The sequence below is a fragment of the Varanus komodoensis genome, unplaced genomic scaffold (assembly GCF_004798865.1).
Source record: "Varanus komodoensis strain SLA01 unplaced genomic scaffold, ASM479886v1 scaffold48, whole genome shotgun sequence".
NCBI lineage: Eukaryota > Metazoa > Chordata > Lepidosauria > Squamata > Varanidae > Varanus > Varanus komodoensis.
The window spans coordinates 2,556,840-2,576,240 of record NW_025336059.1 but is presented as its reverse complement, the minus strand read 5'-3'; the positions used below and the strand labels follow the sequence as shown (position 1 = coordinate 2,576,240).

Sequence of the window (19,401 nt, the reverse complement as noted above, 5' to 3'; positions counted from 1 at the left end):
CCGAGGCCGAGCCGCTCGCCGCCGCTCGCCCGCCGCCGCCTCCTCCTCCTCCTCCTCCGGCGCCGTGACCTTCCTCCGCCGCCCCGCCTCCTCCAGCAGCCGCGTCCGCCCCGCTCCTCACGTGCGCGCCCGGCTCCACGCGGCTCGGCGGGGGAGAGGGGCGTGACGGCTGGCGCCCGCCCGAACCCGCCCCGCGCGCCTCAGGCGCCCGTCCCTTTCTGGGTCGGAGCCGCGCGGGGTGCGCGCCGCAGGCGGGCGAGGGGAACCGCGACGTTCCTGGGAAGGAGCCCTGCGGGGGAGCGGGGACTTGCTCCCGAGGAGGCGCGCCCGACCTCCGCTCCTGCCGGTCTCAGTGGGTCCGTTGTTTTAAGTCCGTACGATGCGGAAGGCGAGCCCAAGAGAGGGAACGGAGCGCGCTGCGTGGCACGGTTTTCCTGCGAGTCAACCCCGTGGGAAGAAGGGAGGCTGACCTCCGGGCGGGCGCGCTGCTCATCCGCGGGGCAGGCTCTGCGCGCGGCGGGTCCGGCTTGCCCGCGGGTGGGCATCCCCACGACATGCGCCGGTCCGCGGCCGCGGTGCTTCCCCGCGCTCGCTCGCTCGCTCGCTCGCCTGCCCGGGCTTCTTATAGAGCGCGCTTCGTGGACGGAGGACGCGGCGTGGGCGCTGGGGGCGTCGGGGGCGGCCGCGTGAAAGGGCAGGATCGTGCCAGACGGGCTGCGTGAATCAGCCTGGGGAGGGGGAGTGATTCAGCCCCCGAGAGCCGAGCTCGCCCGGGGGGGTGGGGGGGCGCCGGCGTGGATCACGCGTCGTGGCGGACATTTTTGGCTGGAGGCTGTGGACCCCCCCCCCCCCACGGGCGAATTTTAAGGCAATCGGATGCACTTCCATATAGCCTGAAGTGCCTGATCCTGCCTAATCTTGGAAGCTAAGCAGGGGCAGGCCTGGTCTGAACTGGGGTGGGGGACTTGAGTGTATGATGCTATGATTATTGTTGTAAACTGCCCAGAGATCTTTGGCTATGGGCAGTATCAAAAAAAAAGTATTCATAATCAAAAAAAAAAAATGTAACGCACGGGGAAAAGCCCTGCCATGCTCAGCACCCTTGGGAATTGCACCGCTGCTCCGAGCGTGTCCGAGATGGCTCCTTGAGAGCATGCTTGACAATTACAGGGTTGGCCTTGAATAAATGCCTCGCTATTGAAGGCACTCAGGGCGGTGGTTCCTGCCTCAAGTCATCCCGTAAGAATTTATTATTCTTGCATAACTGCCACTGGTTTATTGTATTTTTATGTGCTGCTTTTTAAATGTGTCCGTGAGCCAGGGAGACCCCCATTACCTTGTCAAAAAGGCAGGGACATGGTAACATAAAGACAGATGCATCCATGTGTGTGTGTTGAGCTGGAAAATGCAGCATTTCTCAGCACATGCTAACTGCGGGATTATGTTAATGTTTTAGCTGGCATGGCCAACTGGCAGTCCTTGGCTTCGTTTCAGAAGGGCTCGGACAGGAGGTGCTTGGCCTGTCCCTCTTCTGCCCCCTGCCCCAGCAGCCTGCGAGAGGAGGATGACAGAGATGGGGGCAGCGGGGGCAAGGCACGGCTTTCTGGGTCAGGATGGGGCACTGCAGTCACACAATGGGAGGAATAAGAGGTTCCCTTTAGAGCAGGGGCACAGAAGTGCCTTCAGCCCGAGGGCCAAATTCCATCTCTGGGGCTGCACCACAGAGGGGGCAGAGCAAAACCTCCAGCTTATTTTAGCAGAAAGCTCTGAGCTGCCAGCAACTCAGCCTTTTAAACCGGGGGAAAACTAGACAAAAACTGGGAGGCCGACTAAGATTTGGCCCCTGAGCGTGAGGTTTGGCACCTTTCAGATGATGTACCACATATGGTACCTGTGTTGCCACCTCCCTTTTAAAAATCCTACTTGAGAATAGGCCTTTGTTGATGTAAACAAAGGCCAGAATTGCACTGTGTGGCCCACCAGGAAATTATAAACTCTCAACAGCCTATCAGGCATTCCCCAGCACTTTCAGGAGTAAATGCAGGATAGGAGAGATAGGACTGGGACTGGAAACCTATTTTTAATTGTAATTTAATACCTATTTAAACCTATTTTTAATTTTAATTTAATAAGTGACCCACCAAATTATGGCAAGTGCCCATTCTTACACTTGTGCAATGCTGGCCTGCAGCGCATGAAAGCAACTCTGGCAAACAGCTGTATGTTCAAAAGAAGCCAAAATACTAACCTGATTTGCACAGAACACAAACCCATGGTTAGTTGACTGATGCACTGTTGTCCTGCTCGGGGTTCATAGCAGATATCTGAACCAACTGCCGTTTGCTTTCTCAGTTCCTGCATCGGGTTGTTTCCCTCCCTGAATCCCAAGTGTAGTAGAGTGGGTGAATTTTTTTGCGCTGGTCTTCTCCAAAAAGGAGGAACAACTCATTGTTCTGGACTCACGTTATGACAATCTATGGTGGCGCCCAACCTATGGAATTCACTCCCCAAAGAGGTCCGCCTGGCACTGTCGTTACTGGTTTTTCGGCGCCAGGTAAAGACCTTTTTATTTAAACATCATTTTAATTGTTGAAACATATGATCTGGCCAGGGCAACTTCTTCCTCCTTCTCTTTCTCCTCCTATATTTTTATTTACTTAATTTATATTGATAATTTTAATCTTATATTTGTAAACCAATGTATTTTTTGTATTTTGTATTTAATGGTAATTTATTATGTGCTATTGTATTTCATTGTATTTTACCGTGTTGTAAGCTGCCCCGAGGTTTCGGCAAGGGGCGGCATAGAAATGTTATTATAATAATAATAACAATAATAATAACCCATCCAGTGTTTACAATCCAACAAACCATGGTTTATCTTTCCAGGTTGTTCATAGTTAGCCATGGCTTGTTAGCCATGTTTGCACAGCACAACCACCCCAAAACTCAAAACCACATACTATATGGACCCAGCAAATTACCTTTTGAATGTACATCTGTCTGTAGGTTCTCAATACATTGAATGGACATCCATAGTTTATGAAGATGTGATTAAAAAGGGTGTTTGCATGAGTGGAGAATTATAGACAACCCAAGATTGATGTATAAATTAAATAGTGTGATTTAATTTAATCGTCGTTTTAATTTCAGAGGTTTGCCTCTTTAAGTTAAAAAAAGAAATAATTATTTTATCTATTAACATGGACAAAAAACACATTTCAGAAAGCACGGCTCCAGAAGGGCGCACACGTACACATAGAAAGTTGTTGGTCGGGGGGGGGGGGGAACACTTAAGTGTGTCAAAGAAGCAGCCTGTCACTTTTCAACTCTGTCTTAGCCCTGTATTACTACTGGAAAGGGTCTTTGTGGCGTTTGTCTCTGTGGATTTGCATATGTGTCTGTGTTTTCATTTTTTTAAAAAACCAGTCTTGGTCTGCTACTTAACTCGGTCTTCTAACAGGTATACTATTAACTCGTAGGTAGACAGCACAATAGCTGTGTTTGGGATCTGCCTCATGAGCTGGGCAAAAAGTCCTCTGTAGAATGCGAGGTAACCTTCTTCCTGGAACACCACCCGCGCCGTCTGCACGAATGTCTTATATTTGGTGCCTTCCTCCCGTAGTCTCGTCCGTATAACCTCTGTGGCAGGTGGGCAGGAAAGAAACAGGACAAAACGTCAGGGTGAGAACATACTGGAATTTCTGCGCCATTTTTGGGGCAGGAATTGTTGCCTTAAGTTCTCGGCCCAGCCTTCCCTGCTTCCGACAACCCTGTGAGGTAGCTTGGGCTGAGAGTCAGCATCTGGATCAGAGTCACCCAGTGAAGGCCCTGGCTGAGCAGGGACTAGAACCTGGATCTCCCAAGTCCCGGTCCGGTCCGTAACTGCAACGCCACACTGATTCTGTCGGAAGGGATGCAACGGGGGCGGACGACCTCCCACAGGTAAGAGCAAGTAGATTCTCAGTTAAGCACTTACTGAGTTAACACGAAAGGGGCAGTATCTAAATGTTTACTTCCCAGAATTTTGTTTTCCAAATATGCGGCACTCCCATTTCTTAATCCTGCCATATTAGCCTATTGAAAAGTTAAGCTCTGGCTTGGTTTGCACCCCTTTCCTGTTTCTGGAGCAGGATGAAGTGTGTCTCCCCTCCCACTCTGCCACATTTTCAGCCTTGTTTACCCTCCGAAAAGCACCTTTAACATTTCCTTGCCTGGAAAATCAGTGCTTCAAGGAGTCAGGGCTGCATTCTTCACGAGCCAAGTGACTTTGACAGGAAATATTTAGCCAGAATAGGAGAGCTTCTAACCGTTTTATAGGGGCAAAATAATGCGAACCTGGACCCATGCAAAGCAGGGCCGAATTTCCTCATGTCCTAATCTTGCTCATTTAAACATCTTCAAAAAGTTTTAAAGGCATGCGTCTCTGTTTCCCCTTCCAACCACCACCCCATAAAATAATAGAAGCCTCTTCTCCAGCTGCCATGATTGCAAAAGTTCACAGCCACTCAGTTGTCAAGCGCATTTCCGTAACAGAAATGGCTGGAAATTGCATATTTTTAAAAAGTGAGCAGAAAGATTCTCGGGAAAATGAACCTAACTTTCCAAGGGTACATGCTGAGCTTTGTTTAAAATTATTCCCCACCCTGGGCTTGGATGTACTTAATACTCTTGGGCTAAAAAACTTAAACAGTGGGGAGGTTGACAGCCCAAGATAATTCTAACCCTTGTGTTACACGTCTCTTGTTAGGAAGCACCGCCGCCAGGACCTTCTGCACGCAAAGGTGGCATCCAGTGTGGTGCAGTGGTGAAGAGCACGGGACTGGGACTCAGAGGATCCGGGTTCGAGTCCCTGCTCAGCCATGGAGCCAACTGGGGGACTTTGGGCCAGTCACAGGCTCTCGGCCCAACCTACCTCACAGGGTTGCTGTTGTGGGGATAAGATGGAGGAGGAGAATGACGCAAGCTGCCTTGAGCCCTTTGTAGGAAAAAAGCAGGATATAAACCGAAAAACAGAAATAAATCCAGGCCCTAAAGGGCTCCACATACCGTGTGGGTAAGCGATGCAGGAAGCGCAGCCCTTCGAAATAGCAGCAGCTGCCATCAGCCCCAAAAAATTGGTGGACTTTGTCTCTGGCCCGCCAGCAGAAGGGGTCAAGTGGAGCTCACGCATGTGCTGCTTCAAGCTCTCGTAGATGGCAAAGCAGATGATGGTCTCCGAAATGCCGGCGTAGGACGCGGTGAGGCCCCGGTAGAAGCCGCGGATGCCTTCTGTCTGGTAAACATACCGAGCACACTGCACAGTGTTTCTCTGCCTCAGCCCTCTGACTCTAGAAAAGCAATGGAAAATGCAAATCAAAAAGCGGATTACAGGCAAAATACCTAATACAGAAGGCCGGTGTCTCTTATTTTCCGCTCCAAATTGGGACAATTTCCGTTTGGTTCAGTGTTTTATCTCGTCAAACAGAAAAGTCCAAGCAGCGTCTGGTTGTTCCCAGTTAGCAACCATCTGGAAGAAGGAAGTAGGAGTCAGATTTGTCTAAATGCTGCGCTGTATATGCTAACGCGCTGGGAACATGTTTCTGCACAGAGAGCCGGCACATTCTAAGCTAGCCGCCTTGACTTCCTAGTTTTCTACATGCAGGGAATTCAGGGGAACGTTCAGATGTGCTTTCTGACTCACTCCTGCTGGTTCACGTGGCAAGAGCTGGAGTACCACTCCCCATCAGCCCCAGCCTAAACAAACAGTGACCAGCAAACTGAGTTACAGTCTAACATTGGGACGGTCCTGGGTTAAGACTTTTTTCCTTTCAGCTCTCTCACATCATGGTTTCACTATTAGCTGTGCATTCTCCAAAAAGGGACTACCTGTGGCACATGGCAGAGAAATGTCTGCAGGGACTGAAATACTACCCACGTTGCTAGTCCTGAATGTGAGCTGTGTAGAGGTATCTTTGCTCGCTGCAGGGCTTTTCCCGCCCCCTTTCTTACCTCCTTTCTAGCTGCATTCTGGTTTTAACCATCCAAATGGGATTCATCAGGGAATTTGTGATAAAGGCTGCATAGAAGGAAAAGAGGGTAAGAAATAACAGTACATTTTAACATGGATAATATAAATGCATTCATATTGAACTTTATGGTTTGGACAGCTCTTAATTTCCCTTCAACTTTAAAAAAATGGTTTTTTGCAACAGCTTAAGGACAGAACTGTTTGCTGGTTTTTATTTTTGGCCTAACCAGTCGTTCACCTAAACGTCAGCATTTCTGCATGCATCTGAGCTCCAGACACAACCACGGATGCATCTCCCCATTTTCCAATCCAGTTATTTTCTGCAAGATGCAGTTCCCTTCATTTCGGATGAAGCAGCGTCTAAAAAAAAGGCTGCAGACAGGGAGGCACCGTGGAAGTCCCTAGATGGCACTATGGAGTGAGGAATAGACTTGGCACAGCTCAGGGAAGGCTTCCTGAATCACAGGCAGCCAAATGCTTACCACAACTAGGTCGGGGGCCAGATCTGGCGTGGAATGAAGGGTCAAAAGAACAGATTATTTATTTATTTAAACCTTTATTTATTTATTTAAACCTTTCGTGTGCCTTGGCATCTTGGCTCGGGGCCAGTTCTGGCGTAGAATGAAGGGTCAAATGAATATTTATTTATTTAAACCTTTCGTATGCCTTGGCATCTTGGGACGGGGCCAGTTCTGGCGTGGAATGAAGGGTCAAATGAATAGATTATTTATTTATTTAAATATTTATTTATTTAAATATTTATTTATTTAAACCTTTCATATGCCTTGGCATCTTGGGACGGGGCCAGTTCTGGCGTGGAATGAAGGGTCAAATGAATTGTTTGTTTGTTTGTTTGTTTGTTTAAACCGTTTGTATGCCGTCCCTTATGCCTTGGCACCTCGGGATGGCTCACAATCCATAAAACTGAAATACAATAATACAATAATAATAAAGTCGCATGTATAAAAACATAATTCAATAAAAAATGACATAAAAGACAAAATCAGAGCACCTGCTCGACACAATTAAAGTATTAATTTTTCAAACAGGGATTAAATAAAAAGTACGCTTGCAGACCTGCAGAGCCGGCTGAGCAGATGTGGACAGTGTTGCTGCCAGGCTCGAACACGTTGTTGAAGTGCTCCTTGGCCTTGGAGTAGCAGGCAAAGTAGACGGCCCTGCAAAAGAAGGAAGAGGAAAATGTAGGATTAGACCCACAGATGGCAGGGGGTGGGGCGTAAAAGATGGGCCCCCCCTGCCGAGTGAGACGTGATCCCGTCCTGGGGGGCACGCCGCCGCCCACAAAACCATCTGCATCATTTCTCCGTTTCATGGAAAAGGAGGGCAAGGAAATGCCCGGAGGTGCTGCCCCCAAATGTCTTACAGAAACGACGAGGCATGTGGGATGCAGCTGAGGCATGGGGCTGGCCGGGTGGGGAGGCTTCGGAGACCTCGGGGTCTTTCAGTCAGGGGCAGGGGACGCCTTCTGGCTTACTGCTGCGCCCCTGCGCAGTCTTTCCACATGCGAGAAACTTTTTCAGTCTAAATACAGAAGGACTTTTCCCTAAATGTGTCAGCCGTTAAATGCCACAAGACTCTTTCTCGCTCTCACGCAGAAACCTGCAGCCCGTTCGGCTCAAAGCACACCCCTGCGGAGAACGCCAGCAGAAGAGGAAGCTGCTTTTCTTCCCAAAACCTAACCATATTCCCCTTCTCCACCGTCGGGCAATACCACTGTTAAGCCGCACCCAGAATTCCGCAATAATGTGTAAGCTTCCGAGTTCTCCAGAGCTCTTCCACAGGCCAGGTGGGGATGTGCAGAGAAATTTTCCTCCATCCGCTGTACCACCGAACCCGAGGAAGAGCTCCGGGGAACATTTCTGTGCAAGGCTGGTTTTTGTCCTACTAAAGGTAATTCCCCGAGTGTGAATTTCAGCTCCACCCACGAATTCCTTCCGCTTTTTAAAACGTATTTGCTGCATTTCAGCAGAGATGTCCTCTCCCCAGTTTCCCCTTCCCGCCGGGATTAGAACAAGGCCGTTTTCATCTGAAAGCGTCAAAAAACAAAGAAGCGCCTTTCACGGCAAGGCCGGTATTGTAGCTGTGCTTTCAAGCCCTCCAGAAGAAGACGGCAGGTCAGCCAAGGGACAAACCCTCCTTTGCTGTTTTTACAGAGGGGAGAAGATGCTTTGCTAGTTACAATCGCTGCTTTTAGCTCTGAAGCCGTACACGGCGCTCCTCACCTGACATGACCAAACAGCCAAGGCCTTCCTCCAAGGCAGACCTTGGGGGAGGCTTTGAGGACAACCACAAGGGCGAGGGTCTTTTTGGGGGCGGCCCCACCACTGTGCAATGATCTCCCCATGGAGACCGGTCTGGCTCTGATGCTACCACCTTTTCAGCGCCAGGTTAAGCCAGTCTCTTACTTCCGATCAAGGGTCCTTTTAACTCATCCAGTCTACTTATTGCAAATGTATGTAGCTGCCCAAATGTGTTAACCTTTCATATTTTGAAATGGTATGGATTTGTGATTTGTGGATTTATGAACTGCTGTGAAAGGCGAGAGTGCTTTGGCTACTGGGTAGTACAAAAATAAAAGAAATGTACCAATCGTACTCCTGAACGGGATCCTCTAGAAACAGGGAGGTAATGCTGGGGAAATCTATGCATTTTACTGGCAGAGAAACCCTACATGCAAGAGTGAGACAGAGAAATGTTGTACGGTTCACCTCGAACCATGTGGAATTGCATGAGCAACGATGGGAAATTCCTCGAACGGCTCCTTCTTTGATTGACTACCATCCAGCTCAGCACCCTCCTCAAGCCGGTATTGTCGCCTGTTATTTACCGACACCATAACAAGCCAGTCTTGACAGTGTTAAGGTCTAGAAACTTTACTTTTTTGAGATTAGATGGATATGAAATTTCCTTCCCACAGAAACTTCCTCTCCTGTACAATGAGAAAATTAAATATATACTGCCCTGGGAACAGACAGAAACGCCTATTTTTGTGATGTTATCAAAATGCATAGTTTTATGACCGAGTCTGGCCACTTGTGGCCTTCCAGAAATTATGGCCTACAGCTCCCATCAGCCCTCACCCTTGTCTATGCTGGCTGAGGCTGGTGGGAACTGTAGGTTCTGGTAGGCACAGATGGGGTCCAACGCAATTTTTTGTACTGGGCATTCATACAGCCCGCCGTGCACCTTTCCACACACCCGAAGCCCTACTGATGGGGCAGGACAAGAAATCTGCATCAAGCACATGAAATCCTTCATTGGCGTGTTTTTAAGATCAAACGTTATCAGGCAGCTATTTCAGTGGAACCGACCACCCCGAATCCAAACAGCACCATCATGCCGCCCTGAAGCACTGTGGGAAATCTAAATGACCCCCCCCCCCAAAATTAGCACATGCATTCTGAAAAATTAGATGGCCCATCCCCGCCCCCCGATCTGTACCTTGACGGCGCCACTCCAACCAGGTTTGGTCCCAGCCCTCGAAAGAGAGACCTCGGGCCCTCCTTTTCCAAAATGGACCTGCAGGGGAGAAAGAGACGGAGAAAGGTGAGCTCTCAGCACGACCTTGGAGGGGGGCTTGCAAACGGGAAGTGCCCCACGGGGGGAAGAGCCGACTGCACTGGAAGGTTCAGGGCTGGGCTGTGGCTGAGGACCTCTGGACAAGCAGGGCCCCACTGAAAAGCCCCCCCCCCCGCATCACTTGCAGTCCGCTTTCCCACCCGCCTCTTACCGCAGCCCAAACAACCGCCATGGGGAGGAGGACAAGCAGGAGACGGAGCACGTGGAAGAAACGGCAGGCGACTCCTGGATTTACGGTCTGCTAAGGAGCACTTGAGAGAGTCAGCTGTTGCTTCTGGCATGGCTATTTGGGGTCCCCAGCTGGTCTCCCCTCCAGGCACCGTCTAGACGCCAACCTTCGGCAAGCTGGCTGCCTTACCACTGGCTTTTAGACACCCGGTTTGAAAGGGCTCTCCTGCACTTGCAATTCCCTTATTTTACCTCCCTGGCTTGTGATTCGGCGATTCTTGCATTTTAACGGCCTCACTGGAAACTTTCTTGCCCCTTTGTGAAGGAATGCGGATTCAAAAGTTCCAGAAATAGCCAACAGCTCACTCTCTTATTTAACAGCGCACCTGCTTGGCATAGGCAACCAGGAATCCCGGGCAGGTGACTCAGGAGGCTGGAGAAACTTGACCTTTGCTTGTGTACATCGCTTTTAATATCAGAAGGTATTTTGCTTCATACTAGCCTGCCAAGATGTCAACATCCTGTATTGCCAGGTGGGCTGCAGAAAAGGGGATCTGTTTTTCAGCCAACATGGAAACACAAGACACTAGTCCCTTGAAAGGCTAAGTCGTAAAACTGGCAGCCTTCCTCCCCCCTCCCAGAAGTACAGTAAGGTCTCACTCGAAAGCTACGTTTCCACAGGCCAGGTCAAACAGGCCAAATGAGCGCTGCCCTTTTGCTCGGCAACTTCTTGGCAAGCCCTGGGAGCACTGCGTGGCTGATTCCACCCTCTCCATAAGGATTCAGGCCAACTGCCTGTGGAAGCCATGGGTTCCACCACGGTGATCTGTTTAAAGATTTTCCACCAGGCTGTTTTGTCAGGCATGGCGCCGTCCTTAGCACAAGCCAAAGAGCAACAGAAAATGCAGACGCAGTAAACTCGGTGAAGAGAGACACCTATTCACCCCCTCAGCAGGGCACTCTTCCAGGTGGAAAATCCACCTGCCAAAAGTTGTGGGGCCACCAATCAGGAGAGAAGGCACCTGACGTGATGAGAATCTCCCCTTTGCTGCAAACAAACGGCAGCCGTGCAAACCGCCCTAAGCTCAGGCCGGGCAGCTTCTCGTCTTCCAAGGACTGAACGCAATTTCAGGGCCTGCCTTCCGGCAGTGGGTGAGTTGAAGTTAAAAACTGAATCGCAGCAGGATTCAGATTAAAATGAAGATTTTATCATAAATAAGTTCAGTCAACATAAAATAAAATACAGATAAAATAAGTTCAGTTAAAAATGTTCCTGACTTTTCTGTCTGATGAACCCATGCAGCCTTCCCTAGAGGTGTTTCTGGAGGCTGTGGAGCCACCACTGAGAAGGCCTCTGTCTTGTGTCCACCACTCGGGGCTTGGAGGAAAAACGCAGCAAGCAGAAAGATAAAGAGCTGCGCTATCAGACCATTTAATTCAGCACTTTTACAGCCAAGGAACAATCCATCTGGTGTTTTCCAAAGATTCTGGCCATTAACTCCCATCAGCTCCAGTAAACATGAATAAGTGAGGCAAACAATAGTCCAAAACAGCTGGAAGACTCCAAGTTGTCTCATCTGGTCCACACAAAGCAGCAGCAACAGCTTCCCCTCGTTTTCAGACGGGGGTCTTTCTTCTTGCCCACCTGAAGGCAAAAGGTGCTGCACCCAGGCCTGCCTGCCTGCCTGCCAAGCCGGCCCTCTGTCACCAAGCTATGGGGCTGCTCCCCCCCTCACAGCCTAGGCAGCTCCATTTGGCTCCCCCCCCCATTGCAGCTTGCTGGCCACATCTGGAATTTCATGCATTCGGGGCATTCTCTCAAAACGGGGAGGGGGGTGCATTGAATGGCTGCAATGATGAGCCCAAGGCAATGATTTCCCAGAACGCAAGGTTGTGCAACTAAAAGAAAAAGAAAAGGCGACTTGCCCAAGATCCGAGTTGCAAAAGCTGCAGAGCGAGCACAAAACACAGAAGCGCTGCTCACCCGAAGGCAGAGGGGACCGGAGGGCAGCATTCTGCTTTGCAAACAAATATAATACAATAATACAGTAATCAGTAATGACTTGATAGACCTGAATCAAGTGAAAATGAGAAGGGGAAGGGAGCCTGGTACCAAGAGAGTTGCCTGGGCACTTTGAAAGTCCCACACAAAAGCCGTCAACCGAGCAAAGCCAACGCTGAGGAGCTGGACTCACTTGAGAATCCGAATGAGGCCCGGAGAGACAGAGGCAGGCCGGACCATTCCTTCTCCGCTGATGGTCCCCAGGTGGACTTGAGGGTAGTACACTGCCCGGAACGCCAGTTTCGAAGACTGCAGCCTTGTCTTAATCACTTCCAACGGGCAGGTGAAGATGGCGCCAACCGTCCCGCCACACCTGAGAAAAGCAGTGCACCAAACGGTAAGGAAAAGCAAAGCAAAACCAAGACCTGCACGCGACTCGTTAATGGGAAACCTGTTTGAAACACTCCAGTTAAAAACGCTGGACATCTGGGTTGGCTTGCCACTCAGTTCATGTAATGGATGAGGCACAGAAGCAAAAAACTGAGGCCGAGGGAGAACGTCAAGTGCCGGGGCTTGGTGGTAAACATGGGCAATGCCAACCCAGAAAGCTGAATAGGGACCTAAGAACATAGGAAAGGCCCTTGTGGCCTAGCCAGATTCTGCTCCTGCAGCAGCCAGTGGCAAGCCCCATCATTCACGGCCACAACATCTCGGTGGGCGAGACAGTGCCCGGAGACTGGATTTTGGGAAAGGCTGGTTTATAGGAATGGAAGAATGTGGTTTGTGATGCAACCCAGAATCCTCTGTGAATACAAAGATGTGACTCAGAAGATCTGGAGGGCAATAGTCCCTGATGACAATCCCAGCAAATCCTTAGGAACACATACCAAGCAATTCTTGCTTGGAATTGCCAATAAATGTTGCTTCCTTCTGTCCTAGTCATGCAGAAAAGGAATCGCTGGAATTTCGAGCCGTGCAAACCTTAAAGCAATACGCCCAGGCGGCAGTGAGGATCCTCTCCATGGGAACCTTCAGAGCACACTGGGGGTGCTGCATCTTTGCCCAGGACCACAGCCTCACACAGAATTAGACCCCTTGAGCTCAGCATGGCATGTGTCACTGGGCAGGGGCCAAAGGCGGAGAGGGAAGGGGTGCGAAAGCATCCGGAGCGGCTCATTGCTTAGTGAAAGCAACGGCAGCCTTCCGAGTCAGTTTGAATCCATTTGATTTCTGCAAAGAGCAACGCCGAGCGCAGGACGATGATCAGGGTCCCTTGCCGAGTCTGCAGAACGGCAGGCAGGCACGGAGGGGGCTCTGGAAGCCAGCTGTTATCTGCCTGTCACTCCACACGGTGTATAGAGCCAGGTCTGACATTGGCTTTTGAGCTCTGCAAATACAGCAGCGGCAACCTGCACAGGGGCCGCATTTTTCTTTCCTGCGCTGTTCACGTGCCCACTGGAGTGAAAGGGAATCAGTCTGGAGGACAGGCCCTTGCAGCCAAAAAGATTATTTCACTGATTTGAGGAGGCCTTTGGGACTCTGTTGCTCACCAACAGTGGCACCGCATCTTTGCAATGCACAACGCAACCGCTGGACCGTCCCAGAAGGGCCTCTTAAAGCAGCTGGCTGGTGATTTGGCCAGCAGAACTGAGGAAGGCAGCTGACATGCAGTATTTCAGGCTCGGGGCCACGTTCTAGGCGTGGGTGACCCAGAGGCATGATGGGGAAGAGCGAAAGGCAAAGCGGCTGGCCCAAAATAGCAACCCTCCCCCCGTGCTCCAGGTGCCCTGTCTAACGCGAAGACCCTTCCCCTACCACACAGGGAGGTGTGAGGACAACCTCAAAACAGCAAGTTATAGAAGTGGTGGGCATGTCATGAGCGGAGCCGGCTGGAGCCGGGGGTCAGACTAGATGACCCGGGAGGTCCCTTCTGACTCGCTCAGTTTCTATGTTTCTAAGCGCCACTCATCCCCTTGGCTCTGGCTTGGGGACTTCCTTCCACATCCCAGGTACACATACTCAGTGTTTTTTTTAAAAAGGCACAGAGATCCATTCCAGCTAAGCTCTTCCTCCGCTGTCTTTTAATAGCGCTTCTTAACAGCTAAATATGCCGCCAGAGGAGGCCATCCGGGTCATGTGAAAATTAGACGGAAAAGTCAAACAAGCAGAGAAGAAAGCAGGTTGGTGGGAGAAACAAGCAACCCCCTGCCCCGAGTTGCCGGTTCGTTGACCAGCAACCGGCCCCTGCGATGGTCGGGACCGTGTTTATGGCCCTTGGGGGTATCCATTCCCCAAAGACTCTAATCGGATTTTAACAACGGAGTTGCATAGGGCACATGAGCTGCAAAATAGCCGTTTGTGAAGAAACACGGTGGTCCTTCCACAAGCATCCTTCTAAAAGCAAGGCACGGGGTCAGCCGGGATGCTCGTGTACCCAGCACCCGCTGTCAGCGTGCCGGGTATTCTGACAGCGTGCGCACACACACACACACACCCCCGTGTGCCCCCCCCCGAGGTCCGCCGCCCATTCGCTAACTCTCCAGCTTCTCTCCACGAGTTGGCAGGCGGCCCCGGATCGCTGCCTGTTTTCTCCTCTGCCGCGCCTGAACTCCTGTGACCCTTCCCTTCGAGGACCGCTCCCACTCTCCGCACACTCTGCTTTTTATGGATATGAGCATTGTTAAAGGGATGGTCTTGTAGTTCAAGGCAGGAACATGTCCCTTGCGTGCAGAAGGAACGGGGTTCAAGGCTGCAAACGTCCCAGGAAGGAATCCTGCGGCGCTAGGGAAGATAACTGCAATGGGAGCAGGTGATGCCGAGCCAAAATTTGACGAAGCATCTGGCAGCTTTCAGAGCATTTGGCAGCTTTTTGGGAGAAGCCACGCTTCTCCCACCCCAGACAGGAGAGAAGAGCTGAACCCATGAAAATGTTTGGCCCATCATCCTTTTTGACCCTGATTATACCGAACGGGGTTAATGGGAGGGGAAGGTGCAAATATTTCAAGGATCAAGGTTTACCTGGAAAGCCTTATGAATGAACTCAGAAGGCAACATAAAAAAAATAAAGGCAAGACAAATGTTGATATGCTAAGAGGTGATATGTCACAACCAGAAACATCCAAGGTTGTCTACGGCTTTCCACTGCCCCCACAAAACAACTGTTGTGGTTGTGCGCAATGTTCACATAGTTTTAAGGGTTGGTTGGCTGAGCTTTGAAATATACACACAAAGGATAAAAATGGCATGATTGTGTGGAAGCACAGAACTGAGCTATCAAAACCATAATCACCAGCCAATTAAACTGATGAACTGTGACTTCAGAAGAGAGTACTTCTTTCTACAAAACAATGCTTCAGAGAGGTCGCCAACTTTATAGCATGGTGAAAAATCCCCTAAACTACCCACAGTTCAAACAACAACAAACCATGGGTTAATTAGCCCGAAGGTCAGAACTCGACAACAAATGATGGCTTCTCTTTCTAGATGGTTTGTGGTTTATTTATGGTTGGTTACTGTGGCTTGGTTCACACATCAGAACAAACCAGAAAGTAACAACCCAAACCTCATGCATGGTCAGCCTTTTCTAGCCCCGTATGCCTCCTCCGGACTGAAGGGCACTGGCATTTTTGCAGTCCCTGGGAAGACACACTAATTGAAAATAATCACACCCACACACAAAATGGGTGCTTTCCGTGGCACCTGAGCTCACTCGCCAGGGAACAAGCCCCACGGAATGCCACGCAAGACATCCTTCTGAATAAACACACACAGACACAGACACATGCCGCTTTGAAGCAAGTTCTGCATTTTTGGAAATTGAAAGCAAAACGGGTTTGCATCCTCACAATGCCATGAGTGCAAAACACACGCAGGAGATGCCCTGCACAGAAATATCCTCACAGGTTCCGCAACACCGAAAGCACACGTCTCTCCCCAGCAATGTTTGAGCCCACAGTGATGCAGCTATTGAAAGATGTGTCTTCAACACAGCTTTGCACAAGACAGCAGCTGCATCGGGACACACGGCCAGCAAAGAACGGCGGAGCCTTTGCAAAGTATGACAATTGTGCAGCCAAAGGGGGGGGGGGGGCCGTGATGGTGGGCCGTGAGGCAGCTGAAGCAGAACAGAAATGACCCCCAGCCTGGCTTCCACACCACAAAAAGGAATACACACAAGAGCTGGTGACTTGGAGGGGAAGAAAGGGCCCCTGCGCTGCAGTGTGACAACCTTGGCATTTCTAAGTGTGCATGCAAAACACAAAAAGGGAAGTTTACCTCCCTGAAGAGTGCATCAGTCGTGTGAACGGAACCAGCAGTTTGAAAAGGCCATGAAAGCCTCTCATTTCGCTTTTGTGTTACACCAACTGGCTGATAAAAGAAGGCATGAGAATCGCACTCTCCGGAAATGCTTTTCCAAAACTGGCCACCTCAAGATGGTTTGGGGCTTGAGTTCGCATAATCCCTGACCACTGCATTGCCCGTGTTGGATGAAGCTGATGATGGTTGTTGGGTAAGGGGGGCACTTTTGAAAAGTTACATACACACTACAAGCAGGGATGGGGAATGTGTGCCTTGCCAGGTATTGTTATTATTATATTGCACCTGCATTCCATGTTTTCTTTCTCTGCCAGAATCTCCCGGTAGCTGACATAGCTCCATTTTATCCATGCAACAACAACCCTGCAAGGTAGGGTAGGCTGAGAATGAGTGAGCCCCAAAATCAGCCACTGAATTTTATGGACAAAGGGAGACTAGAACACAAAGCTCACAGTCCAATGCTCTCGCCAGCACAACTCCGTGGTTCTCAGTGTCGCCAGACTACAACTCTCATCGTCCCCAGCCAGCATAGCTGTGCTGTGAGTTCACCCACTGAGCTTCCCACAGTGGGAGAACTTGGGTCTCCACTGTTCTGATCTGACATTCTAGATCAGGGGGAAGGCAGCCAGAAACTCTCCGCATTGCTGAATTACCGCTCCAGTCACACGGCCGGTGTTGAAGAATTTATGGGCGTTGAAATCCTAAACATCTGGGGGGCACACAGCTGCCCTCCCCCTGGGCTAACATTTCAAAGCAGCAGACCTAGTCTTATTGGAAGGAAACTCCGCAACTCGCATCATTTCTCACAGCACACATTTAAACTCTAGAATCCACTTCCTCAGGATTTTGGGATGGCTTCAAGTTGGGGTGGCTTTAAAGGGTGACTGGACAAATTCATACAGGCTATGAATGCTTGCTACTCTGGATGGACCAATTCTGCTTCAGAGGTTGGGGCCCAAACCCACAAAGCCCTATTATGTTCCTATTCCTATTGTTTATTATTTATATATTCAGCTGACATTCTGCAATGCAATTCGTCCCAAGGACCCTCTGAGCAGATAACACAAATACAAGGTTACGTTACAAGAACGGGGATTCTGACCGAACACTAGGAAGAAGCTGGTGGGCTCTCCTTTATCAACGTTTTTGGAGCAGAGGGGGATGCCTGCCCATCAGGGATGCAGTAACAAAAGCTCTCTGCACTGGTGAAGGGGTTGACTGGATGACCTCTGGGTCCCCCCCTTAAATCTATGGTCCTTTGGAAAGCCGGTGCCAAACGAGTGCCTGGGATGCCTGACAGACGAGACAACAGTGCACTGCCACAGAACAAGGCCGCTCTACTCCAAACGTTGGGGGCCATGCCTCCCAGCACTGCTGGCCATGCAGCCTGTGGCTGATGGGTGGTGAAGTCCAAAATATCTGGATGGGCCCAGGATGGGAAAGGCTGCTTTACTCTTTGCTGCAGAGGCAAAAAGCCTCAGGCAAACAAAGGCCAGGCAATGGGATCCCTTTGGAATCCTCTCCAGCTCCAGGACTGCAGGAGATGGAAGGCAGGAAAGGAGAGCGGGGAAAGGGGGAAGGAGTGCGCGCATGTGTTGGGAGGTGAAGGAAGGAGAAGCGGGGCAGGGAAAGGATGAGTGGGGGAAAGGAAGAGCAGAGCAGCAGCAAAGATGAATGGGGGAAAGAGGAGGAGGAAGAGGAGGATGAAGGCCGTGGAAGAGGGCGAGATGAATGGGGAAGGGGGGCGCGAGAATCAACGGAGCGGGAGAAAGATGCGCGGAAAAGGAAAAGGCGCTGCGACCAGGAGGGGGACTCACCCTCCCGCGAAGAGGTGCAGCAACGTGCTCTTCTCCTGCGCGGTCCCGCCGCCGGCCATGCCTGCCCGCCCACCGCCGACCGCCCACCGCCGCCGGGCCGAGCCGGGCCGAGCCGAGCCGTGCGCGGCGCGGCGCCGCTCCCGCTGCTGCTGCCGCCGCCGCCGCCGGGACTGCGAACGGTCGGAGCGAGCCGCGCCTGCGCCGACCCAGCCTCCCGATCACGCGACGCCGGCGGCGGGCTCCACGTGCGCGCCGAGCCAACCACGAGGCCGCCCGGCCGGCGGCGAAGTGGAAAGGAAAGGGCGTGGCGCGGGCATGACCGCTGACGTCACCGCGTTCCGAGCGGCGCGATAGGCGCGGCGCGCGGGAGGCGCGGCTGGGGCGGCGCGCGTAATAGAGCGCCGGCCGCAGAGGGAGAGCGAGTGGGCGGGGCCTCGCCTCCCCGGGCGGCGCCGGCCCCTTTGTGCGTGCCTTGCGTGCCTTGCGTGCGCGCGTTTTTATGAATGGGAGGTAGTGGAACGGGCTCGCGAGGGGATTGGCTCGCTCGGAGGGAGGCGGGCGTCGATCCTGGCAGGCCCGCTGGACTTACGCCCGAGTAAGCCGGCTCAGCGTCCCATGAGTAAGCCTGCGATCCTAGAAGTATTTACTCGAAAGCAAGAAACAGCCCCTCGGATGCCAGGGGAGGGGTCCTGGCATAGCCCTACTGGCTGCTGCGTTGGTTAAAAATGGCAAATACACAACCACAAAGCGCATTTCGGATTACGGCTGTGAAATCTTCTTGCCGTGACATTTATGTCCTGCCTTTTTTCTTGTTGCAAGAAGCTCAAGGCAGCTCACAAGGCTCCCTTCCTCTTCATTTTAGCTTCACAACAGCCCCGTGAGGTAGGCCAGGGTGAGAACCAGTGGCTGGCCCAGTGCCATCCGTGGCTAAGTGGGGACTAAAACCTGGATTTCCCAAGTCCCAGTCCCAATTCTGATCACCACGCCGCACTAGCTTTCCTAGTAGGCCATTGTTTACACCATTAAGCCTCCATTTTTGGATTTTCTGAGACCCACAACTCAAATCGGTGGAGCTCAGCATTCTCGTCCAAACTTGTTCCAAGTGAGGCCTGCCGACCCTTGATGGACCTGAATGGATCACACCTTCTCTGTTGCGCAAACAGAGAAGAAACTGCACAAGATAATCTAGTATAACCATGTAACCCTTTTGCTTGCAGAAGAAAACCAGAAATGGACGGCCTAGAAGGCCAACAGATGCCATACAGAACAGTTGGCTTGAGCCTTTTCCCACCCACCGGAATAACCAAAACAAGTATGGAAGAGCTGCTCTTCTTCCTTCCCCCTTCCAACCCCTTTCCTCATATCGCCCGCCTTTGTGGCTTGCAAGCCTAAACACAGGGGCTGCCTGCTCTGGGATTTTTGTAAGCTGCTCCACAGAACTTTTGATGGACAGCTGGCTAAAAATCCGGGCCTTGGACACCAGCGTT

General features: G+C 51.2%; 1 protein-coding gene across 1 annotated transcript; it reads right to left on the bottom strand.

Annotated features, from left to right (window-relative positions):
• Positions 1 to 3,100: 3,100 nt before the first annotated feature.
• On the bottom strand, positions 3,101 to 18,057 carry SLC25A33 (solute carrier family 25 member 33). Its single transcript, XM_044445489.1, has 7 exons — positions 17,915 to 18,057; positions 11,974 to 12,153; positions 9,473 to 9,550; positions 7,088 to 7,188; positions 5,992 to 6,058; positions 5,050 to 5,330; positions 3,101 to 3,642 (listed from the first exon to the last, which is right to left on the bottom strand). The coding sequence occupies exons 1-7, from the start codon at positions 17,971 to 17,973 to the stop codon at positions 3,440 to 3,442; spliced, it is 969 nt and encodes a 322-aa protein (XP_044301424.1). The 5' UTR covers positions 17,974 to 18,057; the 3' UTR covers positions 3,101 to 3,439.
• Between the last annotated feature and the right edge of the window lie 1,344 nt (positions 18,058 to 19,401).

Bases quoted from the DNA above. Each gene is read 5' to 3' on its own strand.
- SLC25A33 (XM_044445489.1), bottom strand. From the start codon at position 17,973: ATGGCCGGCGGCGGGACCGCGCAGGAGAAGAGCACGTTGCTGCACCTC. The intron at 7,189-9,472 runs GTACAGATCGGG...CTTCTTTTGCAG, and splicing joins GTTGGAGTGGCGCCGTCAAG to GGCCGTCTACTTTGCCTGCT. The intron at 6,059-7,087 runs GTCTGCAAGCGT...CCTTCTATGCAG, and splicing joins CTGCTCAGCCGGCTCTGCAG to CCTTTATCACAAATTCCCTG.